The sequence below is a fragment of the Cetorhinus maximus genome, chromosome 1 (assembly GCF_964194155.1).
Source record: "Cetorhinus maximus chromosome 1, sCetMax3.hap1.1, whole genome shotgun sequence".
Taxonomy (NCBI): Eukaryota; Metazoa; Chordata; class Chondrichthyes; order Lamniformes; family Cetorhinidae; genus Cetorhinus; species Cetorhinus maximus.
Genome location: NC_135879.1, coordinates 129799104 through 129814780, shown reverse-complemented (window position 1 = coordinate 129814780; position 15677 = coordinate 129799104). Strand labels below are relative to the sequence as shown.

Genomic DNA, 15677 nt, shown 5'->3' with positions numbered 1-15677 from the left:
GGTCTCTGCAGCCCACAGGGGTCGTTAACATCTCCTCAGAGATAATGAGGCTATACTATCCTGATGGATCTTATTGTTCGAGGGTCACAGCCAGACATAGCTTCAGTCGTTTTAAAAGGCCATTATCCAGTTCTAAAATTTTAGAAATTAGTCATGATGATATATATATCATAAAAAATATAGGGTGAGATCTTAGCCCTGTTACAGTTAGTCTTACTCAGTGTTATACGCGATACCAAAAAAAATATATTTTAAAATATGAACTTCTTTATTTCTACGTTCTAATATGGATGTGTTTATTAGGTCCCCTCAACGTGTGCAGCTACTCCTCGCTATTGAACACTAAAATAGCAGTGGTGTGACCAAAAACATTGAGCAAACCAAGGCAAATGCAAATACATTTATACAATATTTAAAAAATTGTGTTCGAGTTGACATTGAAGTGAATAAGTCTGCCCCAAGGCAACTACAGAGATTTACAACATTGTGTGAGGAGCTTGTCACAGTGCTGTATTTGACTGCTCTCTGTAGGTTGGTTTGGGTGGTGGCTCTGAAGAACAGGAACACTATACCAGGTTGATCTGTGCTTCCTGTTCCGGGAGGGGAGGGATTCCCCATCTGTCAAAGTGCACTCTTTTGAGCATGCGCACGAAAGAGTGCTTTTCTCCCTGAGGCAAAGTCCTGCCTCAGGAAGATTTGTGACAGGTAAGTTAAGTGTAAAAATAGAAACATTCAAAAGTTATTAACTTGTCCCCCTCATGTGACAATGTCTTTAATACTTTAATACTTTTTAATAAACTTTAATACTTTTTTACAAAATGGACATGAAACTTCATCCCGCCAGTGGATGAAGTTTCATGAATAATCTGGAGCCCGCTGGGGCTCCTGGCCTGCCCACCAGCCTTAAGGTTGGCCAGGCAGGTCTTTAATTACTTTAATTAGCCTGTCAATGGCCTCAATTGGCCATTGACAGGTCAGCGGGCGGACAGCTGATTTCGCTGTCCGCCCGCCTTCCTAAAAATTTAAAGGGACCGGGATGACTTTGGGGATTCCTCCCGACATCATCCCACGTCATTTTCCCCTCAGTGAGCGGGCCCTGCCCCCAAATCGCCGAGGGGAAAATCCTGGCCAATGTTTCAAAATTAAAACTCTCATCCTTGTGTTAAATCCATCAAGGGCTTTATGGAATTTCCTCCTTGTACACCTCCAGCTACCTCCTTTCTTGCCTTAACCTTACCTCTTTGGTCAAGTTTTAATGTTCCTCTTTGCCCATTATCTTTTGCCCCTTAGGAAACTTTTCTATGTTAAAGGTGCTATAAAATCACAAGTCTTATTGTATTTGCTCTTGGCACCAGGATGAAATTATCATTTATTGTGCATTCCTAGTGCCTTAAGAGTCAAATGCACAGAATGGGACTGAAGTCACCTAATCTTTTTCTGGTGCTGAACTTGATTGGATTTAATTTCACAACTTGCTTTGATGGAAATAAAGGGTAGAATCTTGTTGAGGTGTTGGGAATCTTGCCTGCCAGCTGGAGAGCTGGCAAGAGAGCTGCACTGCTGCTTTCCAGGATGGCCCGCTGAACCACAAGCCAATCAGGCAGTGCAAGGTCAGTGGCGGGCCTTACCCTGAAATCAAGACCCTGGGAGTGGCAGTCTCACCGACCGAGAACTGCTGGCCAATGAGAGATTGGCAGGACTTATGCTCAGTAGCACTGCTGGGGAGGCCATGGCTGCTGCCGGAAGGACAGGCACTGGATTGCCAGGCTCGCGGAGTGACCCTGGCCACAGATAAGTAATATGGAGGTGGCGGGAGGGGGGGTGGTGTGTGTGTGTGTGTTTCGTGGGGTGAGGGTGGAGGGGAGAGAGGGCAGGGGAGGGTTGGCAGCAAAGGCAGGGGGGTGGCTCTCAGTGCCGCCCCCCCCACCTTCCTGATATACAGTCCCTCAATCAGAAACTGAGTGCCTTTGATCATGGGGACCCCCCCCACCACAGAGTTGACTAGCTGGCCACACAATTTTACCTGCTTTGCACAGTGCATGGCGACGGGCGACACTGCAGCTGGGTTAATGCCAGCAGTGGTGGGATAAGGCCCTTACGTAGTCACTTAAAGGCCTCAATTGACGGTGAGGCGGGAAGGTCAACTGTGGGCAGTCCAGCCCAGAACTTAATTCTGGTGGAGGTGGAAAGACAACATACCACCATCCCGCCGAAGTACATGCCCTTTACACTTCCATCAGCATCGCCATCAGCAAGAGCACAAAATTCCAGCCATAAACTCAATTTGATGGCTGCTGGTAAAGCAATATCACCACTGGGTTAAGACACCATCACTTTGTAGGAACTGCTTCCTGTTTGACAGCTGGTGAAGTGGTATCCCTCCAGCATACTATGATGCTCACCCAAGATGGAAATTACAGAGCAATTTCCTGAGTTCATACTGCCAGTGGGAAGTCTTGTATTGCAAAATGCATCTGTGCATTTTGGAATGTTACAGGCATGCAGTCCATACATTTCCACAAACTGAAGCAAACCTCTTGCAATAGCCTGAAGTGCATTGTTAGCATGTGAAGCTACTTACTGGCAGTATGAATTTGGAAAATTACCCTCCCAATAAATCACACTGTAAGGAAATCCAGAAAAGATAAATTTTGGACACTCTTTAGGACTGCAATGAGCATTGCCAATGCTATTTTGGAAGTTGGCTGCAAGTTTCCTTGCAGCAGATGGCACAGTTCTGCAACTAGCCCTATTGTTAGTCCAGAGCCAGCTCAGACAGTTGTCCCATGCCATTGCCAAAGTAGATGAACCAGGAACTAAGTGTGAGGTAATGCGTTTGGGAAGGGCAAACAAAGCAAGGAAATACTCAATAAATGGGAAGTTATTGAGAGGGGTTGAGGTAGTGAGAGACCTTGGAGTGCATGTCCACAGGTCCTTGAAAGTGGCAGGAACAGGTGGACAAGGTGGTCAAGAAAATATATGGAATGCTTTCCTTTATTGGGTAAGGTGTTGAATACAAAAACAGGGATGTAATGCTGGAACTGTATAAAATGCTGGTTAGGCCACAGCTGGAATTTTGTGTAGTTTTAGTTACATTACAGGAAGGACAAAATTGCTCTGGAGAGAGTGCAGAGGAGATTTGCAAGAATGTTGCCAGAGCTTGAAAATTGCAGCTATGAGGAGAGATTGGGCAGGCTAGTGTTGTTTTTCCTAGAACAGAGGAGGCTAAGGGGTGATCTAAATGAGGTGTACAAAATTATGAGGGGCCTAAATATGACAGAGAAGAAAGACCTGTTTCCCCTAGCTAAGGGGTCAATTATCAGGGGGCATAGATTTAAGGTGATTGGTAGAAGGATTAGAGGGGACATGAGGAAAAACATTCTCACCCAGTGGGTGGTGGGTGTCTGGAATTCACTACCTAAGTTAGTGGTTGAAGCTGAAACGCTCAACTCATTTAACCTGGATCTGCATCTGAAGTGCTGTAACCTGCAAGGCCACGGACCAGGTGGTAGAATGTGGGTTTAAAATGAGCAGCTAGTTTCTTTTTTTGACTGGTGCACGCATAATGGGCTGAACAGCCCCTTCCTGCACTGTAACTTTTCTATGGTTCTATGGACTATAGGTGCAATTGGCAAGTCTCCTCACTCTGGGTTTGATACCAGATGATTTCCCTGACCTCTAAACATAAATATTTGGGTCACTTTAAAAACAGCTCCATTACTAATGGTCTAACCAGCACAGGTATTTTCCAGTTAGAAGCAAATGTACACAGTAATAATTATTTTCATATTGACTCTTTTCTGGACTTTGTCCAGAGTCTGAAGGCCTCCTTTGTGTCTGTGCGCAGAATTAGATGCAGTCAGCTTTATTAGTTTCTTTAGCCTGTATTCTTTTATTCTTTCAAGTGATGTGGGTGTCACTGGCTAGGCCAGTATTTATTGCCCATTCCAATTTGGCCTTGTGTGTATAGTCACAGAGCCAAGCAATAGACTTATCAGTGGCCAGATGGAGTTCATTAAGCCCGCCTTCAAGTTTAGTTAGTGGAGACTCCTCGACAATGAGTACTGCACCACAGCTGCAGCCTGGATGGTCTTGGCAACCCACTAATGTTGAGTGGCTGCACAGAGGGCTTGGCCAGTCTGGAAATGGTTTAAAAAGGCCAACTGTCACTATGGGAGATCAAAGCCAGGTGGATGAGCAGTGGGGTCTATGATGAGAGAGTGGTTTCCGGTAGATGTTTTCTCCTTCCAATCCTCCTGTCACAGGTCCTCAGCTGTTACTCCTCGGCATACAATATGGTGTAGCCAGACCAGAGCATTGAATAATTGAGCAAACTTTGACACATTTTAGAGTTTAGTTCTGGGAAGATTGTTGTTGTGACGGTATGCTAACTAAAATGCAGGACTTTAGAGATTGCCAGAACACCTAAACAAAAAATGGCAGTTCAGAAGGTTACCTATGTTTGTTTAATAGAGTCAGAATAGAAGAGGTAGAGCCATAAAATAGGTGGACTTACTTAGCTGGAGAAATTGTAAAAGGGGGATAATTGGCTTGGAGGTCAGTTTGATGGTGGGCTAGAGCAGGTTACATCATCATGGAGATGAGTGGAGCTTAAGAAGGTTCTCTGGTTTCAATTAATCTGTGTTTGGTGGGAGAGGGTTTTGGTTTCTGTTTGGACCTCATCTGGTTTGCAGCTCAGAGAAACCCTGGGAGCCATTTAGCGACTTCAGGCAGTTTGGTCTCAGAGAAGTCCTTGAGAGCTGAGAAGGTGGCAGATGGTCACTGGTTCCATACTAGGTAATTAGGGCTTAGGGAAGTCCTGGGAGCCATTTACAGCTTGGTGCAGGTGGGGCACTGGAATTTGGAGAAACCCAGGGGTAGTGCCAGCTTAGCAAAGCTAGCAGATCGTGAAAGTATTGGAATTGTGTTGGTAATTAGAGGTGGGAGTGCAACTTTGGGAATCCCCTGGAACGCAGTCTCAGAAGAGATTGAATCATCGAGAGGTGAGCAATCATTGAGGTAGTCTGACTCAGAGTGGCTTTTGAGGGAATTCAGAGGCTAGAACTTCAAAAGCGAGTTTAAATCCCTTGAGAGACTCAGAATTTAAACAAAATATTATGATTCTCAGCAGTCACTGACATATAGGTGGGTTGCTGAGAAACCCATGGGATATGTCTTGGTTGTAACTGCCATTAATATGCAGTGTGGTGTGTTTGACCAGTTTGCTTTTAATCATATTTACCTCATTATTGCTGAATGTTAGAGCATAAGGGATAGTGTAGATTGTTTATCTTTGCTGACTTTGTAAAGTTTATTTTGTTTAAAACTGTGCTATCTTGTGGCTTTATTCTCTCAGTAAGTGCCTGGGATTTCAAACTTCACCTACTTTAAACAAAACGTTACTGGTCCCTAACCAGATTGTAAAAACATATATATGTCTGTTTTGGTTACATTTGTTCTGTTAACTGCTGCTCCACACTGATGAGGGACGAGAGTGATGTCCTATTTTATTGAATATATACCATGGCCAGAATCTTTGGCTCGGCGAGCGGGGGCGGGGCCTGCTCGCTGACACGTAAAATGATGGGCAGGGAGTAAGGTTTGCAACCATTTATGTACCTAAAAGTTCAGGTAGCCCCATCTGGAATGCTGATCAATTTCTTTGGGATTGATTACTTTTGTTTCCTTATGGTGATGAGGTTTGCATTAGGCCTAGAATGAATCCACACCTGCTCTCAGAAGCCATAACTGCATTTAGCAGGGTTCCTGGGGTTGCCTGCGAAGGTTCTCTGTGCCTCCACATTACTGCTGGAACATAAGTGAGGCTGGCAGGAGTGCCCATCCTTCCAATCAGAATTTGCTGATTGTTTTGAATGGGGCAGAAACTCAGCCTATCAGGTTCTGACCACTTTCTAACAGCCCTCTTCTAGTTTGGATTTGAGTTGCCATTACACAACAGGAATCATGTAACTTACACTCAATTTGATGGATACAGATGTAGTTGCAGAACAATCCTTACCCTAATGTATTAGTAACAACAATCAGTAGAATTTTAGACTCTGGGAGTGAGGCGGTGGGGGCTGCATGAAATTGGGTGGGGTAGCAGAAGTGTGTGCTAGTTGCCTACCCATTGCTGCTGGTGTTTTACCTGTGGCAGGGAAGGTGCAGGCAGTCTGCCGGCCATTGGGCCAATTGAGGACCTTAAGTGGCTACTTAAGGGCTTCTTTCCTTCTCTGGGTGCCCAGACTACATGATGAGGCCGTGTTGCCAGTTGGAGGGAGGGGGGCACACCTCTGGTTCTGGAATGTTGGGTGCAATGGAGCCCCGCTGCCTAAAGTAAACCCACAATGTGTTTCCCCTTGGCCCTGTTCATTCCAGGATCTCACTTTTCTTGCTGGGCCTGCCAGCCTGGCCCCCAGCGAAACCCTGGGCTTACCTTTTCATCCAGGTCCATGGGTCCTTGGCGTTGGGGAACACCTGCAGTCCCAGCAGTGGCCACTGCTCCTGGTGGCGCTGCTGGGTCTAGAGAGCAGCTGGCCATTTAATGATTGGCAGTTCTAAGAGGCAGAACCACCTCCCAGTTGGGGGATGAAGTCCAGTTCTGAGACAATTAACAGCCCAATTGGTTTGAGGTGACTTGGACAAACTGAAATGGGCTCACCCTAACTATTAAGCTGGACGAGGAGGGCACAGCCTCCATGTAAAATCCAGCCCTATATGAGTGCACATATCTTAAACAGACTTGGTAGATAGGTCAATTTCAGTATTTCAGCACAGTACACCAGCAGCACAGGTATATTTTCAAGCAGACTAAAACCTCAATTACTCACATACCATTTATGCTTCACGCCTTTTATAAGTGACGGGGGTGGGGAGAAATTCTGACGATACTTTATTTGACATGGTGCAGTGTAGTTTAATGAAAGACCACATATCAAACTTTTCACCGATGTAACGTTTATTCAAGACAGAATGATTGATAAGAAAAATGGAGGAAGAATCTACTGAACAGATTAAATATTAAATCTAAATTTACCATAATAAAATAATTCCATTTGCTGGTTCAATTATCATTTCAGGTACAGAGTGCTTCAAGCCCAAACATTAAAAACCAATTGAATGCTTATTTTTTTAAAAAACATTTTAACTATTGCCTCATATAAAATCCAAAACAATGGCCTTAACATGAGAACTATACTCTGATATACAGAGAGAAAAAAAACTTTGTAAACCTCTGAATTATTTTCACCTTAGAATTAGTGTTAACGATACTAGCGACCAAATATTTGGGTTGTATGCTGTTCCTTTGTCCATTACTTTAACTAACCTGTTTATCCTAAAGTTGATTAGTGCATACCTTTTTATAAAGCAGACAACTGCCAATGTCAACAACAGTAATTTCAAGACTATTATTCTTGAGCAATCCTGAAAGGAGTAAAACAATTGAGTCATAATTTATTTCACACAGAAATGTTGGCGCTGTTGAGAAAGATTTAAACAGCGTACTCTTCTTGATATCTTTTTGCTTTTTTGGATGATGCACAAATGGAATAAAAACACTGATCAACCTGCAGATTATTTATTAGCCTTCTGATTTTAAGGTTAAACCTGATTGAATCTGATACTGGCTCTTCAAAAGGTAAATTCCAGAATTAGGGTTAAACCAGAGAATGTCTAGAAACATCAACAGTGGAGTAGTTCAAGGCTGGAATGGTATACAGTCACTTTCAGTTTGACACGGAGAGAAATTCAGCTCTTCTCAGTGCTGGTGAACAGTATTAACATAAAGCACAATCATGCTGAATAAAGTTCAACAGGTAAGAGTGGCTGAGGATAGCTAATGGTACATGCCAATACATTTCAAGGAATTTGTATTTCTTGATTACTTAGAAATATTTATTTGTCCCATCGAAACTTGTTTTGACAATTAAGTTCATATAAACAAAGTTTTCTGATTTCAAAAAATCTCTTACTTTAACCTAAAAAAGACATTGATTGCATGTTATTTTGCTTTGTTTTTGACTGAATGCAAGAAAAAGTAAAACCTGAAAATCAGAAGACCTAATTATTTATTCTGTTGCCTTGAACAGGACTTGCATTTACTGAACAGCAATGGAATGCATATCATTTGTAAATCATGTAAATATTTACATTTATGTTCATCTGAACTCCTGTTTTGTCATTAAAACAGTTTGACATTTTGCACTCAGTACAATTTAAACAATAAATAATTCATCAACTTAAATCAATAAGAATATGTATTAATGTATGTAATGAAATAGACCTAAAAGAGAGTCATAAACCCTTCATGTTTTATAACAAAACTCTCTTGGAAAAAATTTAGGTTCATTGGATATAGTGCTACAAGCCCAAGCTAACCTTACTATCTTGTTCAAATTGCCGTTTCTCATCAGTGAGCCTTGGCAGCAAGTGATTGCCGGTCATTCACTCACATGGAAGATGACTGCCAAACCTAATTGTGCCTTTGTCAAAGTTCGCAGTCTCCAGCAGAAGATATCAAATAGCGATTGGAAGTCAGAGCCTTGGCTGATTTTGACTTCCCTAGCCCAGAGTGCTGAGGCCAACAGGAGCATCCCTACTCTAAGAGACCAGAAACTGAAGTTGGGACTTTTTATTGCTTGACTCAGTTATGCTACTTTTAGTATCTGAGCCATTAATAAGTGTTGCGCTTAATTGAATCACTAATGTCTTTAGAAAAGTGAACTACAAGTCTTACAAAGGATTTCCTGAACTTTTTTTATGAATATTTTGCTTTGTCGATACTGCTACTTCAGAACAATTATCAGGTGTTGTATTTAAACTTCCCTTCATTTTTGTGAATATGCGAACCAATGTAATAGCCAACATCAAAGTGATTTGATTGCAAACTTTTGGCAAAGATTAAGAAAATTAAATGTGGGCCAGTAACAAGGTCAGCCCAGTTTTCCCATCTGCACAGATTTTGCTTTATAGTTGCTGTGCATCTCACAGAAAAAATAGATATGCACCTGTCTCTCTTCATCAAGCAAGGGCCAAGTGCAGAGCTTTTATGACTATAAAGATAGAGCTAAAGGATTAGATTTTTCATCTATTTAATATGACTAGGCAAAAACATCTAGATAAAAGTTTATTTATCTGCTGTACTAGAGCTGTATTAAGCTCCAGAATTCTTTTTTTTTGGTTATTGTTAAATTTAAAATAAAAATCAAAATACCATGAAAAATACCAAAGGCAGGATTTTCCCTGCGGGCTTCTGAAACCCACCGTCAGGTTCAAATATGGGTCAGAAGCCCGCTCTGTGTGGGAACAGTCACTTGTTGTGATTGTCCCCTGGAGCAGCCAATTAATAGTCAGAAGGCGGGCTCGCTGTCCAATTAAGGACAACGGGCAGGCTCTCAAGCCTGAATCCCCAATCAGAGGCCTCCAGCTTGAAAGCAGCAGCAAGATGCCATGGTAGGTAAATGAGGGAGAGGGTGCCCCAAAATGCATGCTGGTGGGTATTCCTCGCTGCCCCCACCATTTTACCTCTGAGAAAATAGCCCATGGGCAGGATAGAGTAGGGGCACTGGCAAGCCAGCCACACAGCTTTTTTAATGCCCGTTTGCTCCGTCCACGGCCCAACAGAGACTAAAAGTTTAGCCCAGATCTTCACCCATTTCTCATTACATAAATTACAAACATGACATAAAACTCATCTGAACCTTGAGAAGAATGTAATTTGGATTCCAAGGTGGGGAATCGGCAAGTATAGAATGCATGGATAAAGTATACAAATTAGAAAAATATGATTGAATTTCCACAGGGATTGGTAACATCACTGTGAGATAGACAGAGACCTTGGAGAAATTATCATTTTTACATCAATTCTCTGGGGTTTTGCTGGTCTCGCCCTGAAGTTAAGGTGAGAGATGGGGACAACCCCTGTAGAAATCCAATGCTTATATATTTAATAGGCTTGCATTTAATTTATTTTTGCCCACTTCAGTTCAGTATGTATTATATCAATGGTAATTGTTTTAATTTCTATTCTGCATAAACTTATAATCCAAGAAATTCAAAAATATGCTACAGTAACATTTAACTTTCACACATTCTTCATATCAGCATCTAAAGTATTGTAGTGATATTCCTGTAATCTTATAAATGATATTCTTGCATCCACATCCTGCATCAAAACATTATTTGCTTACAACCTTAATGATGAAACTATTGCAAGGACATAAAAATATTAGTGATGATGTTTGTCTAGTGTTTAATGTTACTAAAATAGAAAAGTGCAGCTTTGGTGTCAAGTGAGTAGAAGCTGAATTCTTGTACTTTTTTAATTCTTTAATTCTTTCCGAGGATGTAGGCATTGCTGGCTAGGCCAGCATTTATTGCCCATCCCTAATGGATGCCATGATTTAAATATGATCACAGATAGTATTTTTTTGATTTTGGATGAAAGATAGTTTGGAATTAAAAAGATTTTCAAATATTGTAAAATTTAATGCATTAGCTGCACCTCCAGGTCTCAAACACAGGAGTTAGGAAATCTGATATATGCAATATTAGTGATCATTGCTTCTAAAAAAGTATGGTACACCACGGAATACTATTTATTTCACTGTGTTAGCTCAGGTCTTTCAAGAACTAAGGCAATTGGTGTTTTAATTGGTCTTACAAAATTAGCAACAATTCTAGTAATGACTTTTCTACAGCCTTAGCCTAAACCCTTCAGTGCAGAATTAGGTTCCTGTTAACTTTGCTGCAGGCTGTCCGAAATTCTGCAACTCAAAATCTAATATTACTGAATGCAAAGATAGTCCCACAATTTCTTAGTTTATTTGGCTACTTTGCTGGTGCTGGACTGCATATGGCAAATCTGAAGAATTGGAAGAAGTAACTGAAATGCACCTTTGATGTAGGTAGTACTGTTGGAGCCCTGTAAAGATGAACCCAAAGCAAATTAGTTCCTTTTATTGTTAACAGTTATTTATAGACATACAAGTTTATTCTTTCATAACCAAAACAAATTTAGGAAATTCTCTCTGCTTTCCAATGCATTGGCTTGATTTCAAAAACAACTGACAAAGAGTGGCATTCTGTGAGCAGGTAGTGTGACTTGCAAGTAGCAAAACTGTACCAGGTGTTTCCACAAGCAATGTTTTTAGGATTGAATTAACCGAATGGCATAGTGAACCATCATAACAAAGTAGTGAATGGGCTGGTGTAAATATCTTTCAAAATCCTAGCCCACAGTGTTACACAACTTACAACAACTAGCTCAGCGAGCAGCATTCATTAGAACTGTTGAGTTTTGCAGGATATTTAGATGGTAATTATTTTGTTTGAAATAAGCGATTGAAAAAAGGACATATCAATTTACTTCCAGCAGGTATTAAAGTCCTAGGACTGAGGCCTTGGCTCAACAAAAGATGCAAAATGATCAGAGCATGCATTTTAAGAAAATAAAGATGGAAAACTGCAAACGATGGAAATTTGAAACAAAGAGATAAAATGTTGGACATATACAACATCTGTAAAGGGGAGATGGGCAACAATGTTTCAGTTACATAGCTTTCATTAGAATTGAAGGTTGGAAGCTAAGTAAGCATTTTTGTAAGGCTGGAAAAAAGGCCACAAAGTTGACAGAAGAGACAGTCAACAGATGCATCAATCACAGCAGGGGAAGTTGACCTGCATATTGAGAAAATATTTTCTTAATATTGCGCACTGAAGTTAAACAAATAGAAAAAGCATATGTAGTGCTTCAGGAAGGGAACTGTAGCACGAGGTTATCTTCCACACACACACTGTTGCCACCCAGTTCTACGTCTCCACCATCTCATTTGATCTTGAATGAGCCATAATCTCCTCCAGCTAAATACGGAGAAGACTGAAGTCACTAACTTTGGTCCTCACTACAAACCTTGCATCTTTGTCATTGTATTGATTCCCCTCTCCACCAATTGTCTAGGGCATTTTTTTTTATTCATTCACAGGATGTGGGCTTCGCTGGCTGGGACAGCATTTATTACTCATCCCTAGTCGCCTTTGAGAAGGTGGTAGCGAGCTACCTTCTGAACTGCTGGTGTAGATACATGCACAGTGCTGTTAGAAAGGGAGTTCCAGGATTTTGACCCAGCAACAGTGAAGGAACAACGATATATTTCCAACTCAGGATGATGAGTGACTTGGAGGCAAACTTGCAGTTGGTGGTGTTCCCATCTATCTGCTGCCCTTGTCCTTCTTGCTGGTGGTTGTCGTGGGTTTGGAAGGTGCTGTCTAAGGAGCCTTGTTCACAACCTAGACTGTTCATAACCTAGGGTTTGGATTTTTGCACAGTCTGAACAACTCCAGGGCCATTAAAAATGGCAGGTGGGATCCAATTCAGGGATTCCTGTCCCCAATCCCAGCACGCCCAATTTTCACTGGCACGGGATATGGGTATGGGTAGTCAGCCCCCATTCTGCACTCCTGGGTTGGCCGGCTCCACTGTGGGAGTAGGCATCTCCTTGACCCCCACAATTTTCGTGGAGTCGAGCAAGCCATGCCTCGTGGTTCACAGCCCCACAGAGGAGTTCTGAACCATAGTTTGGATTCAGGAACCTTTTGAAAGGTAAGTTTAAAAGGTCCATGACCCCCAGTCCCTTCCATTCTAACTCAGTGCCAACAACATTGACCCCTCACAACCTCCATGCCAACTCAAGGCCCTTCCATGCCTATTCACCCAGTATGCACTATGCACAGAACCAATGAGCCATATAGCAACAAAGGCGTCTGTGGAACTGCTCAAAAAAAAAAACACCCATTCAAAGTCTATTGAAAAAAACTGCTACAACCCTATAAAAGTGTCAATCAGAGAGACCATTAAAGTATCAACAACAGAGGCTTCAAAAACTCCACACCTTAATCTTGTGCAAATAGTCCTCCTTATAACATCTGAGAGCTTGTGCCAAAATTCAGAGCTGTCCCACATACTAGTCACGCAACAGCCTGACATAGTCATACTCACGGTATCATACCTTACAGACAATCCCAGACACCAACATCACCATCCCTGGGCATGTCCTATCTCACCGGCAGGCCAGATCCATCAGAGGTGGGTGGTATACAGTTGGGAGAGAGATGCCCTGGGGGTCCTCAACATTGACACCTGTGAGGGACCAAGACCTCGTACTCTATATTTTCATAAAATACATATGGATATCCTCATGGCTATTTCTAAAATTTTAAACACTGAACAAAAATCCTAAAAATGGCTGAAACTGTGTCAGTCTGTGACCTAGAACAAAAGAAGCCACTTTGCAGTTTTGGAAATCTCACACCCTGTTATCTCAGATGAGCTACTAATAATCACCTGGGCACTGCACAGCCCAACTTCAAAGGGAGCAACATTGAATGCCTTTTGGATTTGATAACCCAGGCTTGCCAGCGGAGATGCAACATCTACTGCGACAATTTCCTCTCAAACATTCCTCTTAACCCATAATGGCAGTCCGGAAGACCTAACCCTAACCCTGGATAAACATCCTTTATTGAAGATCTTGTGGTGAGGTAATGTCACGTGACCTAAGCCTCTGATTGTTGAACAAGTTAATAATGCCTTGCTGAACTGCATAGCCCAGTCTGCTGTTTAACATCTGCATAGCCGGCCACATTGAAGGAGCTCTAGCCCAGGTTGGACACCTGGCCCCATCTAACCTGCTTCTGTGGGAAGTTATGTACCATCACCTACAAGATTGAATCATCTCTTCATGCCTATCTCATCATGTAAAGTCAACAGCACCGGAAAAGTGAATTATACATCGTTTTCAGCCCACTGATCTCCGTGAAGGAATATCTCATGGGACTTTGATTCCGGATTCTGGAAATCACGTGAACCAATATTTAGCTTCTCTATGGTCTTTGTACTGTGAAGCCTTCCTTTCTCTATCCCTCTCTTTACTGTCTGAGTGTGGAGGTGATGTTGTAACTCTCCTTTCACGTTTTGAGTGTGTGCGAGTAAACTAACCCTTTGAGTTCATCCTATCTAGAGTTTGCTGTGGGGTTATTAATAGAAAATTGGATCGCACCAAAACCAAGGGGTTGGGAAATACGTCACCAATGGGCGGATGGTGAGAGGAGAAATTTTACAATATTTGAAAATCTTTTTAATTAAATTAACACCCTTCCTGTCTGTAACACACCAGACTCCATGAAGTCTCATGGCATCAGGTCAAACAAAGGTAAGGAAATTTCCTGCTGATTACCACCTATAGCTACCCCTCAGCTGATGAATCAGGGTGCCTCCATGTTAAACACCAATGGAAGAAGCACTGAGGGAGGCAAGGGCACAGAATGTACTGTGCCCATCAGCAAGAGTGGTAACACCACTGCTGATGGAGCTGGTCGAGTCCTAAAGGACATGGCTGCTAGACTGGGTCTGCGTCAGATGGTGTGGGAACCATCAAGAAGGAAAAATTTATTTGACCTCATCCTCACCAATCTACCTGTCACAGATGCATTTGTCCATGACAATTTTAGTAGGAGTGACCACCGCACAGTCCTTGTGGAGACGAAATCCCGTCTTAACATTGACGATATCATGTTGTAAGGCATTACCGCCCTGCTAGATGGGATAGATCTTGAACAAATGTAGCTGCTCAAAAATGGGCATCCATGAGGTGCTGTGGCCATCAGCAGCAGCAGAATTGTATTCAACCACAATCCAAGGGATCACCCCAGTTCAATGAAGAGTGCAGGAGGGCATGCCAGGAGCAGCACCAGGCATACCTAAAAATGAGGTGTTAACCTGATGATGTTACAACACAGGACTACTTGCATCCCAAACATTGGAGCAGCATGCGATAGATAGAGCTAAGCAATCCCACAACCAACGGATCAGATCTAAGCTCTGCAGTGCTGCCACATCCAGAACGGCGGTGGACAATTAAACAACCAACAGGAGGAGGAGACGTCACAAGTATCCCCATCCTCAATGATGGGGGAGCCCAACACGTCAGTGCAAAAGACAAGGCTGAAGCATTTGCAAACATCTTCAGTCAGTAATGCCAGGTGGATGATCCAACTCGGCCTCCTCTTGAGGTCCCCAGCATCACAGGTAACAGGCTTTAGCCAATTCGATTCTCTCCACGTGATATCAAGAAACGGCCGAAGGCACTGGATACTGCAAAGGCTATGGACCCTGATAACAGTGCTGAAGATTTATGCTCCAGAACTAGCCATGTTCCTAGTCAAATTGCTCCAGTACAGCTACACTGTTGGCATCTACCCGGCAATGTGGAAAATTGCCCAGGTATGTCCAGCCCACAAAAAACAGGACAAATCCAACCTGGCTAAATAACATTAAATCAGTCTACTCTCCATCATCAGCAAAGTGATGGAAGGTGTCGCAACAGTGCCATCAAGAGGCACTTGTACAGCAATAACCTGTTCACTGACGCTCAGTTTGGGTTCCGCCAGGGTCACTCAGCTCCTAACCTCATTACAACCTTGGTCCAAACATGGACAAAAGGCTTGAACTAACTTGAGATAAGGTGAGAGTGACTGCCTTTGATATCAAGGCAGCATTTGACCGAGTGTGGCATCAAGGAGCCTGAGAAAAACTGAAGTCAATTGGAATTCGGGGGCAAAACTCTCCACTGGTTGGAGTCATACCTAGCACAAAGGAAGTTGGTTGTGGTTGTTGGAGG

The 15677-nt window shown here is 42.6% G+C and overlaps 1 protein-coding gene across 1 annotated transcript in view; it reads right to left on the bottom strand.

The window, feature by feature from the left end:
- Nucleotides 1-6940: 6940 nt before the first annotated feature.
- fam114a1 (family with sequence similarity 114 member A1) overlaps nt 6941-15677 on the bottom strand; it is a 60632-nt gene continuing 51895 nt past the window's right edge. Inside the window, exon 14 of the mRNA XM_078546238.1 lies at nt 6941-10924. Within this exon, the coding sequence (XP_078402364.1) occupies nt 10823-10924 (102 nt within the window). The 3' untranslated portion in view covers nt 6941-10822. The remainder of the gene's footprint in view (nt 10925-15677) is intronic.